General features: G+C 36.3%; 1 protein-coding gene across 1 annotated transcript in view; it reads left to right on the top strand.

Moving 5' to 3' along the window:
- Window positions 1-2,130: 2,130 nt before the first annotated feature.
- Window positions 2,131-13,619, top strand: part of LOC132561836 (uroporphyrinogen-III synthase-like) — a 58,498-nt gene continuing 47,009 nt past the window's right edge. The window contains exon 1 of the mRNA XM_060226544.1: window positions 2,131-2,324. Within this exon, the coding sequence (XP_060082527.1) occupies window positions 2,142-2,324 (183 nt within the window). The 5' untranslated portion in view covers window positions 2,131-2,141. The remainder of the gene's footprint in view (window positions 2,325-13,619) is intronic.

Raw genomic sequence — 13,619 nt, 5'->3', positions numbered from 1 at the left:
AAACCTGCCCATGTTCCAGATGTAAGCTATCAATTGTTTGCTGTACTTTATCTATTAAATACAAATTATTACAATAAACAAATAATAAAGTTACGTTAATTGTATGATATAAATGGTAACCGAACGTAAAATTAAGTGGAAAAAATAGTATTGTAAACTGCATAGTACATTTTGACACGAAAAAATACGAAACAAATATTAGTACTGAAAGCTGACTAAGAAATTCAGAGCTGCAGAATGTCACATTCTATAATAAATTTTAAGTCCAACAAAAAATAAAAAAGTTACCATGGTATTTCCGGATCGAAGATTATTAATATGTAATGTTAGTAATTATTTATCATAACCAAGAGAACATATTTCCACATTCATTTTTTTTTTAAATTGTGAAGTGAAACTTCTACATTTACAGATATAGCTTTTCCTCATAATACCTAAAAAATAGGGTCGGTAAGTTGCTTGCTCACTGACCAATGTGTCAGGTACATTTGTAAGTGTCACATGAGTGTATTATGAAATGTTAATATGTTGAATTCAGAGATAAAACCTTAATTAAAGTTTGTACATCTGTATATATATATATTCCAAAACGTTGAAAAAATTAGGATCGGTAGCAAAAAAGTAGGAACGTTCGGGAAACCGGAAACACATATATATTTGTATTGTTTATTATTATTTTTTTTTTACTAATATTATATCATCCTTCGTGATACTCTTTTCGCCATTACTCTAACTTAATATTGGAAATCTTACTTAGGTTTATTTGTAACGTGTTGTTGCAGTATCAAATTTGGAATACTCAAAATAATACGTGTCCGCAGCCTTAATTTCTGGTCCGTCCGGACCATTGTTTAGAATATCCCTGCCCTATCGGTCTGTAAGTACAAAGTAAAAATCGGCTGCTAACAACACTGTACATTGTCAATTCGATTGCACCACTTTTTTCGGCACTCACACTATTGAACGAAAATGTTGCATATCAATGTTATAAATTACATGTTTACACTGTTGTGAATTCTGGCATATGCTGTCAACTTATATTGTGTAAACACCCTATCGAGAACGCGGAGGGCGCGTTCGACTCATATCCGGATATGTATATTTGATGTATTTTCACCAATAGCATGGACGTAAAATATTCCCTGATACATGGCCATTGTATGCCGTAATAGTCAACTCCTTATATTCAGCTACGTGTTTTGAACTGAAAAGAATAAATGATAGAATATGCTAATTATTACATTCAAGGAACGACTTGTGACCCTTTATGTACACTTAGGTTTCTCTATTTAAAGAGGCGTTCCCTTAATTAAAGGTTTTGACTGAACTTGCTGGTCAAAATCGGTTTTTTTTGTCTTGTATCTTGTTTGGAATAAATGTATATGGGTCATAATAGAAAAAAATATTGATTGATCATCATTCATGCAATGTATAGTTATGAATGATACGTCAATTTAAAGATAAATATTTTTTCTACTAATATATGTGTATGTGTTAAAGCAATTTAATGTTGTAAACTAAGTATTTCCATTCAATTTTTTCCAACAACTTCAATTTCCAGCAAATTTACAATGACCTTCATTATATGGATTTTCTCTAGACTTGTCCTTGTAAACCTTCCACTTGTGAGAGCTTATTTTTTGGTAGGTTAAAAAAAACTCTGGAGAAATTTTGTATAGCAGCCGTCATTATAGATGTTGGTGTGTAACATGTAATTACTTTGACACTGATGCATGTTAGTAGAAATCTCATGCATAACATAATGCTCCTATGTCTGGTATCTTTGGGGCAAAATTGATTAGGGTCATAGAAATACAAATTTTTCATAATTAAATAGACATGATGTGAAAGTATTTTTTGATCTCGTTAAATTTCTAAAAAGCTGTAGTGTTGTTTCTCTGTTATGTTACATAAAATGTCAGGACACTCCACAAATGTGAGTAGCATCATAGCATATGCCATATATCTTTCCTTACCCTTTGTTAGATAGAGTTTTCCCATCTCGAACGTTCATGGGTCACCCTATGAAGTATATGAGAAAACGGAGAAGCAAAATGAATCACAATTGCTGAAGATGAATATTTTTTGCATGTATGTAAATGATTTGTGTCATTTTAATTGTAGATAATGGTTATTCCATAATGTCGATGAACCAGGATGCAAGTGCTTGTTCCTCTGAAAATCCAGGTGCTGACCCTGCAGAACCAAATCAACAGTCTTTGGGATGTACTTCTTCATCCCATGCCACCCTGCATTCAGACTCAAAATTTGTTCTCTTGCTAAAATCTGCAAAGGGAGACCAAGGAGAGGATCCGTATCAAAAGGTAATTTTGTATGAATTTGATTGAATGTCAACATATATTAACCTGATCAACTGAAATTAAAACTCTGGGGCAAATGTCAGCAAATTGCTCCATGCAGTAAATATGTAAGCCTACGAAATTCAAGACTCCTGATTCAGAGATAGGAACTTTTTTTTGAGATGTTTATCAATAGTTTCAGATACATACAAAGCCATCACTGAAAATGTATACCAGATACCAGTCAGGTCTTACCTCCTCATGTTTACCATTCATGTCTAACTTCCTCATGTTTACCAGTCATGTCTCACCTCCTCATGTTTACCAGTCATGTCTAACCGCCTCATGTTTACCAGTCATGTCTAACCTCCTCATGTTTACCAGTCATGTCTTACCTCCTCATGTATACAGTCATGTCTTACCTCCTCATGTTTACCAGTCATGTCTAACTGCCTCATGTATACAGTCATGTCTAACCTCCTCATGTTTACCAGTCATGTCTTACCTCCTCATGTTTACCAGTCATGTCTAACCTCCTCATGTTTACCAGTCATGTCTTACCTCCTCATGTTTACCAGTCATGTCTAACCTCCTCAGTCATGTCTTACCTCCTCATGTTTACCAGTCATGTCTAACCTCCTCATGTTTACCAGTCATGTCTTACCTCCTCATGTTTACCAGTCATGTCTAACCTCCTCATGTTTACCAGTCATGTCTTACCTCCTCATGTTTACCAGTCATGTCTAACCGCCTCATGTATACAGTCATGTCTTACCTCCTCATGTTTACCAGTCATGTCTAACCGCCTCATGTTTACCAGTCATGTCTAACCTCCTCATGTTTACCAGTCATGTCTAACCTCCTCATGTTTACCAGTCATGTCTAACCTCCTGATGTTTACCAGTCATGTCTAACCTCCTTATGTTTACCAGTCATGTCTAACCTCCTCATGTTTACCAGTCATGTCTAACTTCCTCATGTTTACCAGTCATGTCTAACCTCCTCATGTTTACCAGTCATGTCTAACTTCCTCATATTTACCAGTCATGTCTAACCTCCTCATGTTTACCAGTCATGTCTTACCTCCTCATGTTTACCAGTCATGTCTAACCGCCTCATGTTTATGAGTCATGTCTAACCTCCTCATGTTTACCAGTCATGTCTAACATCCTCATGTATACAGTCATGTCTTACCTCCTCATGTTTACCAGTCATGTCTAACCTCCTCATGTTTACCAGTCATGTCTAACCGCCTCATGTTTACCAGTCATGTCTAACCTCTTGTTTACATGTCTACCCTCATGTTTACCAGTCATGTCTTACCTCCTCATGTTAACCAGTCATGTCTAACCTCCTCATGTTTACCAGTCATGTCTTACCTCCTCATGTTTATCAGTCATGTCTAACTTCCTCATGTTTACCAGTCATGTCTTACCTCCTTATGTTTACCAGTCATGTCTAACTTCCTCATGTTTACCAGTCATGTCTAACCTCCTCATGTTTACCAGTCGTGCCTTACCTCCTCATGTTTACCAGTCATGTCTTACATCCTCATGTTTACCAGTCATGTCCTCCTCATGTTTACCATGTCTCATGTTTACCAGTCATGTCTAACCTCCTCATGTTTACCAGTCATGTCTAACCTCCTCATGTTTACCAGTCATGTCTTACCTCCTCATGTTTACCAGTCATGTCTAACCGCCTCATGTTTACCAGTCATGTCTAACCTCCTCATGTTTACCAGTCATGTCTAACCTCCTCATGTTTACCAGTCATGTCTAACCGCCTCATGTTTACCAGTCATGTCTAACCTCTTCATGTTTACCAGTCATGTTTACCAGTCATGTCTTACCTCCTCATGTTTACCAGTCATGTCTAACCGCCTCATGTTTACCAGTCATGTCTAACCTCCTCATGTTTACCAGTCATGTCTTACCTCCTCATGTTTACCAGTCATGTCTAACCTCCTCATGTTTACCAGTCGTGCCTTACCTCCTCATGTTTACCAGTCATGTCTTACCTCCTCATGTTTACCAGTCATGTCTAACCGCCTGATGTTTACCAGTCATGTCTAACCGCCTCATGTTTACAAGTCATGTCTTACCTCCTCATGTTTACCAGTCATGTCTAACTTCCTCATGTTTACCAGTCATGTCTAACCTCCTCATGTTTACCAGTCATGTCTAACTTCCTCATGTTTACCAGTCATGTCTTACCTCCTCATGTTTACCAGTCATGTCTAACTTCCTCATGTTTACCAGTCATGTCTAACCTCCTCATGTTTACCAGTCATGTCTAACCGCCTCATGTATACAGTCATGTCTTACCTCCTCATGTTTACCAGTCATGTCTTACCTCCTCATGTTTACCAGTCATGTCTAACCTCCTTATGTTTACCAGTCATGTCTAACCTCCTCATGTTTACCAGTCATGTCTTATCTTTACCAGTCATGTCTTACCTCCTCATGTTTACCAGTCATGTCTAACCTCCTCATGTTTACCAGTCATGTCTAACCTCCTCATGTTTACCAGTCATGTCTAACCTCCTCATGTTTACCAGTCATGTCTTACCTCCTCATGTTTACCAGTCATGTCTAACCTCCTCATGTTTACCAGTCATGTCTAACTTCCTCATGTTTACCAGTCATGTCTAACCTCCTCATGTTTACCAGTCATGTCTAACCTCCTCATGTATACAGTCATGTCTTACCTCCTCATGTTAACCAGTCCTGTCTAATCTCCTCATGTTTACCAGACATGTCTTACCTCCTCATGTATACAGTCATGTCTAACCTCCTCATGTTTACCAGTCATGTCTAACCTCCTCATGTTTACCAGTCATGTCTTACCTCCTCATGTTTACCAGTCATGTCTTACCAGTCATGTCTTACCTCCTCATGTTTACCAGTCATGTCTAACCTCCTCATGTTTACCAGTCATGTCTTACCTCCTCATGTTAACCAGTCATGTCTAACCGTCTCATGTATACAGTCATGTCTTACCTCCTCATGTTTACCAGTCATGTCTTACCTCCTCATGTTTACCAGTCATGTCTAACCTCCTCATGTTTACCAGTCATGTCTAACTTCCTCATGTTTACCAGTCATGTCTAACCTCCTCATGTTTACCAGTCATGTCTTACCTCCTCATGTTTACCAGTCATGTCTAACCGCCTTATGTATACAGTCATGTCTTACCTCCTCATGTTTACCAGTCATGTCTTACATCCTCATGTTTACCAGTCATGTCTTACCTCCTCATGTTTACCAGTCATGTCTAACCTCCTCATGTTTACCAGTCATGTCTAACCGCCTCATGTTTACCAGTCATGTCTAACCTCTTCATGTTTACCAGTCATGTCTAACCTCCTCATGTTTACCAGTCATGTCTTACCTCCTCATGTTTACCAGTCATGTCTTACCTCCTCATGTTTACCAGTCATGTCTAACCGCCTCATGTTTACCAGTCATGTCTAACCGCCTCATGTTTACCAGTCATGTCTTACATCCTCATGTTTACCAGTCATGTCTTACCTCCTTATGTTTACCAGTCATGTCTAACTTCCTCATGTTTACCAGTCATGTCTAACCTCCTCATGTTTACCAGTCATGTCTAACCTCCTCATGTATACAGTCATGTCTAACCTCCTCATGTTTACCTGTCATGTCTTATCTCCTCATGTATACAGTCATGTCTTACCTCCTCATGTTAACCAGTCATGTCTTACCTCCTCATGTTTACCAGTCATGTCTAACCTCCTCATGTTTACCAGTCATGTCTTACCTCCTCATGTTTACCAGTCGTGCCTTATCTCCTCATGTTTACCAGTCATGTCTTACCTCCTCATGTTTACCAGTCATGTCTAACCGCCTGATGTTTACCAGTCATGTCTAACCTCCTCATGTTTACCAGTCATGTCTAACCTCCTCATGTTTACCAGTCATGTCTAACCTCCTCATGTTTACCAGTCATGTCTAACCTCCTCATGTTTACCAGTCATGTCTAACCTCCTCATGTTTACCAGTCATGTCTTATCTCCTCATGTTTACCAGTCATGTCTAACCTCCTCATGTTTACCAGTCATGTCTAACCTCCTCATGTTTACCAGTCATGTCTAACCGCCTCATGTTTACCAGTCATGTCTTACCTCCTCATGTTTACCAGTCATGTCTATGTTTACCTCCTCATGTTTACCAGTCATGTCAGTCATGTCTAACCTCCTCATGTTTACCAGTCATGTCTAACCTCCTCATGTTTACCAGTCATGTCTTACCTCCTCATGTCTAACCTTCCTCACCAGTCATGTCTAACCTCCTCATGTTTACCAGTCTTAACCTCCTCATGTTTACAGTGTCTACCTCCTCATGTTTACCAGTCATGTCTTACCTTCTCATGTTTACCAGTCATGTCTAACCGCCTCATGTTTACCAGTCATGTCTTACCTCCTCATGTTTACCAGTCATGTCTAACCTCCTCATGTTTACCAGTCATGTCTAACCTCCTCATGTTTACCAGTCATGTCTTACCTCCTCATGTTTACCAGTCATGTCTAACCTCCTCATGTTTACCAGTCATGTCTTACCTCCTCATGTTTACCAGTCATGTCTAACCTCCTCATGTTTACCAGTCATGTCTAACCTCCTCATGTTTACCAGTCATGTCTTACCTCCTCATGTTTACCAGTCATGTCTAACCTCCTCATGTTTACCAGTCATGTCTTACCTCCTCATGTTTACCAGTCATGTCTAACCGCCTCATGTTTACCAGTCATGTCTAACTGCCTCATGTTTACCAGTCATGTCTTACCTCCTCATGTTTACCAGTCATGTCTAACCGTCTCATATTTACCAGTCATGTCTTACTTCCTCATGTTTACCAGTCATGTCTAACCTCCTCATGTTTACCAGTCATGTCTAACCTCCTCATGTTTACCAGTCATGTCTTACCTCCTCATGTTTACCAGTCATGTCTTACCTCCTCATGTTTACCAGTCATGTCTAACCTCCTCATGTTTACCAGTCATGTCTTACCTCCTCATGTTTACCAGTCATGTCTTACCTCCTCATGTTTACCAGTCATGTCTAACCTCCTCATGTTTACCAGTCATGTCTAACCTCCTCATGTTTACCAGTCTTGTCTAACCTTCTCATGTTTACCAGACTTGTCTAGTCTACTCATGTTTACTAGTCTTGTCTAACCTCCTCATGTTTATCAGTTATGTCTAACCTCCTCGTGTATACCAGTCATGTCTAACCTCCTCGTGTTTACCAGACTTTTCTAACGTCCTTATGTTTACCAGTCATGTCTAACCTCCACATGTTTACCAGACTTGACTAGCCTACTCATGTTTACTAGTCATGTCTAACCTCCATTTGTATACCAGTCCAGTCATGTTTAACCTCCAAATGTATACCAGTCCAGTAATGTCTAACCTCCTTATTTATGCCAGTACTTCTCTATATTCCCCAAAGGTACAGTAATCTATATGTCTATATTTCTAGATATATACTGATCATTCTTCATCTATTCTATACTGGCTATACATCTCCTTCTATTCAATACTGACCATATCAACGTTTATATGTGTTCTGACCAACTACTTGTTGTAAGTTCCATATAACTATATAGCACTATATAGGTGATTGCCAATAAATTAGAAGCTTGAAATAGCAAGCCAACTCCTTATCTATAAACTTACTAAGGTACTTTAAAATGTGAAAACCGATCCTGTACAGCACTGTAGTATATGACTTAGTGTTGGATACTAAACATGTGACTATAGATCTTTGTCCAACTCTGAATTTGACTCTTTGAATTTACAAATACATAAAAATAATAGAAAAGCAAAATTAATTTTTATTTTATTGATTGAGAGCCATGTAAGTCTTATTTGTGATTTAAGATTAATTATTATTCCTGAATTGTTGATGCTTAGTGAAAAATTTGTATCACAAATACAGAATATTTATATAATACACTGAGATATCAGATGGAGGTGAAAATGACAGTTGATCCATTGCTTTTACATGTGGTATTTTGATATATGTAACTAAATTATTACTAATTGGTGATGTTCAACATGTTGAGATAAGATGAGCTAAACACATCATTTCATTATGTAGCTTCTGTATTATGTAAGTTCTGCATGTATCATGGTAGCACTAAACCCTTAACATTTTTACATCACTGAAAACCTGGCCTGAATCAGGTGGAAGGAACCACAGCTGTTCTTTAATTCACCAGGTAATGAGTCCTCTTGACTGAATGAGCATCATCCTAGTTCTGTTTTATTGTTTATGACAGGAGCACACTAATTTGTTACCAAGATGTGTGCTCTAGTATTTTAGAATGTTTTTGTAATAAAGCTATTTTTAGACTAGAGGAAATGGTTGTTCTTTTCACAAGATAAACCGATGCATTGAGCACTTCACATGAAGTTAATTCTTGTTTTAAGCTGTACAGATCTTGGTTGTGTGTATGATAGATTTGTGATGTCACTATGACTACATGGTAGGAAATATTTAAGGTTTAACTTTTTAAATACTCAAGATGTTTGCTGAATGTAACCAATTTAAATATCTGCAAACATTTGTCTTGATTCTCATATTCTACTGACATTAATCAAGTGTTGTTCAGTACTTATATATGTCCATTCCAATCCTCTCTGGAATTTGAACATGATCACTATAGTGACTAGTTTATAGAAAATAGGACTTATTAATATTTACAAAGGAAAATATGAAAATGCCTTTGATTTTTGCATTCCAATATTCTAATCTCAAAGTCAAGGTTAGCTGTTTATGGCTATTTAAGGAAATTTTTTAACCAGTATTAATAGTATGGTCACATTGCATGGTGACTTTTTATTTCTTTGCAGTTCAATAGAATTTCTATTTCAGATTTTTGCACTCAGGGTCAAGGTTGTAAATACTCCAACTTCTCATACAAGGAGATCTATTTCATTTGAAAATACATCAACGACAGTATATGATTTGTCAGAAACTTGTGCTGACATTAACATTACACATTATAAGATACATAGATGAGTAAAATTTTAACTTCATTAAAAATATATATTGAAATGCCATTTTTTTCAAATTTAGGAAATAAGGGAAATACCATTCTCTGTTAGAATATTTTAAAGTGATGATGCTTATAAATTACAAAACATGTACATTACATCTCACCAAGTTTGTTGAACAGCTCTAAAGATGTACCATTAAATTTAGAGTGCAGAGGAAAGTTTCAAGTGGCTTAATTCATTTCCTTTGCCTCGAGGTAGCTACACACAATACAAGGCATTACAAAGACCTGTTCTAATTAAAAACACATGATTAAAAATCTCAATCTGTGTGTAATTTTCCTTGGAGTGTTTAACAAGTCTTCAGATTATAGACATGAAAAATTTGTGTTTGTGTGAAATAACTACTGGGAAAAACCTTTAGCCGGGAGAACAAAAGCGATTTTATGAAATCCAGGTTTAGGATTTCTGGACAGTGATAATCCTATCACCAAATCTTTGTGTTTGTTTGTAGATATATGATGATATGGTTAATCTGGAGTCACGTTGCTGTTTGATGTTTTTGGTGGTATTGTGTTGATATGGTGGAAGACTGCCGCAAGATGCTGTGGCGAATTAACAGTATCCTCCAACTGGATTATAGTGATCCTAATACGATTGTGCTTTAATCCCATGTGCATTTTCTAGGTTATCCTTTGTTTAGGGAGTGAATGCATTTTGTGATGAAACTTTCTGGGTACATACAATATGAAAGCAACATCTAGCAGAGTGATCTGGCCAGAACTCCAATGCTGTGTTAAAATTTATTTTTTAAATGCTTTAAAAATTCATATGTTTACCAAACCTTGAGGCAACTATGTTAAAGAACACATCTTTAATGGAGGTTATGATGAAAACAGTCTGTAGACATGGTGTAATATCAGGACATTGTAATACCACTGTATTGTGACAAGGTGTAATATTAGTTCAGTATGACAGCACTGTAGTATGGCCTGGTGTAATGTAAGGTCAGTATGATAGCACTGTAGTATGCCATGTTGTGATGTCAGGTCATTATGATAGCACTGTAGTGTGACCTGGTGTAATGTCACTGTATTGTGACAAGGTGTAATGATAGTTCAGTAAGATAACACTGTAGTATGACATGGTTTTAAGGTCACGTCAGTAATGTTCCACTTTTGTATGACTTTGTGTAATGTCTGATCAGTTTGATAACACTCTATTATGACAGGATGCAATCTCAGGTCATTGTAATATCACTGTATTGTGACAAGACATAATATGAGTTCAGTAGGATAGTACTATAGTGTGACATGTTGTAATGTCTAGTCATAATGATAACACTGTACTGTGACATGGTGCAATGTCAGGTCAGTAATGTAACAATATAGTGTGACCTAGTGTAATGTCAGGTCAGTATGATGACACTGTATTTTGATATGGTGCTATATCAGGTCAGTATGATTACACTTAATGATATATGGTATAATGTCAGGTCAGTATGATAACAGTGTACTATGACATGGTGTAATGTCAGATCAGTTTGATAACTTTGAACTGTGACAAGGTGTTAGTGATGTCAGTTTGATAACTCTATAGTGTGACTTGGTGTAATGTCTGGTCCATATTATAACTAAGTACTGTGACATGGTAACATTTCAGTACAGTAGGATATCATTGTACTATGACATGGTGAACTGTCAGGTCAGTATGATCATGATGTAATGTCAGTTTCATATGATGAAACTGTACTATGAAATGTTGTAATGTCAGGTCTGTCTGATGACATCATACTTTGAAATGGTGTAACATCAGGTCTGTATGATGACATCATACTGTGACATGGTGTAATATCAGGTCTGTATGATGACATCATACTGTGACATGGTGTAATATCAGGTCAGTATGATGACACTGTAATGTGACATGGTGTTATATTAGGTCAGTATGATAACACTACTGGGTGACATATTGTAATGTCAGTTCAGTACGATTTTGGTGTAATTGTAGATCATTATGCTAACATTGTACTGTGATACTATGAAAAGATGTTATGTTTGGTCATTATAATAGCACGATACTGTGACAGGGTGTAATGTAAGTTAAGTATGAGGAAACTATACTGTGAAATGTTGTAATGTCAGGTCTGTATAAAGACATTGTACTGTGACATGGTGCAATGTCAAGTCAGTATAAAACTTTAGTGTCTGCAATGATGTCAGTTCAATATGATAACACTCTACTGTGAAAAGCTGTAAAGTCAGGCCAGTATGATGACATTGTAATGTGACGTGATGTAATGTCAGGCCAATATGAAAACAATTTGGTGTGACATGGTGTAATGTCAGATCTGTATGAAAACAATTTGGTGTGACATGGTGTAGTGTTAGTTAAGTATGATAGCATTGCAGTATGACATATTGTACAGTCATTTCAGTATGATAACACTGTAGTGTGACATATTTGTAATGTCTCATCAATATGATAACATTATATTGTGACTTGGTTTTGACCTGTTGTAATGTCATGTCAGTATGATAACACTTTACTGTGACATTGTCAGTATGACAATATTGTATTATGACATTATGTAATGTCAGTTCATTTTGATAACACATACTGTATCATGATGTAATACAATGTTATTTCAGTTGATAACTACATACTGTGACATTGTGTTATGTCAGGACAGTATGACAATATTGCATCATGACATTATGTAATGTCAGTTCATTTTGATAACACTGTACTATGACATGTTGTAATGTCATGTCAGTACGATAATACATACTGTATCACGATGTTATATAATGTTATTTCAGTTGATAACTACATAATGTGACATTGTGTTATGTCAGGTCAGTGACATGGGGAGTTCAGTTATCAGCAGTTTGGTTTGGTTTTATACCTTTGTACTTTATGTCACAATACACTGCACCTACAAAGTCACTACAGATCAGAATATTTTGTTTGTTTTCTTGTAGAAATTTGGTATTGTGTCGAAAATCTGATATATAAAATAAAGATATCACTATTGTAATAGGCATGAGCTTTATGGATGTTTCTAACATTTCTGAAACTGGCCAGATGTATAAGAATCTCTGTTATCAATAGACCAGCTGATATTCCACTGAGAGTAAAAACATAACTGCAGTACTGTAGACATAACAGATTGTACATTCATCAAAAGTCACTGACTTTTCTGAATGATGTGTTTCAAAGCAAATTCATCTCAGGTTTACACGTGTTTTTTTGTTGTGAATGTACAGGAGTTTGGGTTACATCCTTCTGTGAAGGATATTGAGTGTTCTATTTATAACTTATCTGGGCTATATTGAGAGAATTATTCTGAGAATGTACCTTGTATAGATAGACCATGGGCCAGTAGTAGAGAAGTTAATTCTATTGAGTGATCTCAGCATGCATGGGGATCACACTGCCTCTCAAATCTTCCCTTCTCTCACACTTATTTTTATTGCATTATTTTTTATGATGTGGTTGCCCTCCTCCTGGAGGCATATAATCCCAGTGGAGGAATGTATTGAATTAGTGTTGCGGAAGCAGGATAGAGGTGTAGTACAATCACTACACAGACAATGTGAAAGTAGGCAAAAGCAGGCATTGAAAGGTGAGTAATGCTCTTTAAAGAATTCAAACTGGTCTCTTTCGTTACATTTTACATGATATATATTAGCGGATTCATATAATTGTTCATGTTTCATTATATTTGTTACGTGAAAAGGATAATATTTTGATTTAGGAATTAAATTTGTTATTTAAGATATTTTGTTTAATAGTACATTTCCTGGTGAAATGAAATGAATATTAAAACATTGATAAAAATTGATAAAACTTGATAAAAAGAAATGAAACATGCAAAGAATACAAAATTGTTGTTGTAATTTGCAGTAGTAAAGTTATGGTATTTATGATAAATGTGGGTGTTTACATTAGCGTTTTACAATATAATGAACCAATATTTATTATCAGATAAGTAATGAAGAGGAAATTATACATGGGCTGTAAAATGTGTGGTATAAAATTCAATTACAAATTCATTACATAAAACAGAGAAACACAATTAAACAGTTAATCAGTGTTTAAAAGTGTAATTAGAAATATAATGATGTATAAAGGAACACACCAACACCAGGATTCTGTCAAATTGAAACTTCTCTAGATAAAACTACAAGGACACAATAGTCATTTAAGTAACGGTCAGTTTGATTTGTGATATTTTTATATCTATTCAAATAAATTGAAATTGAAGTGTCTTAAATTTGTAACATGATGACTAT

This window comes from Ylistrum balloti, unplaced genomic scaffold, assembly GCF_031769215.1.
Source record: "Ylistrum balloti isolate Yb309-2 unplaced genomic scaffold, AGI_CSIRO_Ybal_v1 Utg371288, whole genome shotgun sequence".
Taxonomy (NCBI): domain Eukaryota; kingdom Metazoa; phylum Mollusca; class Bivalvia; order Pectinida; family Pectinidae; genus Ylistrum; species Ylistrum balloti.
The sequence above is the reverse complement of the archived record's forward strand: the minus strand, read 5'-3'. Positions and strand labels throughout refer to the sequence as shown.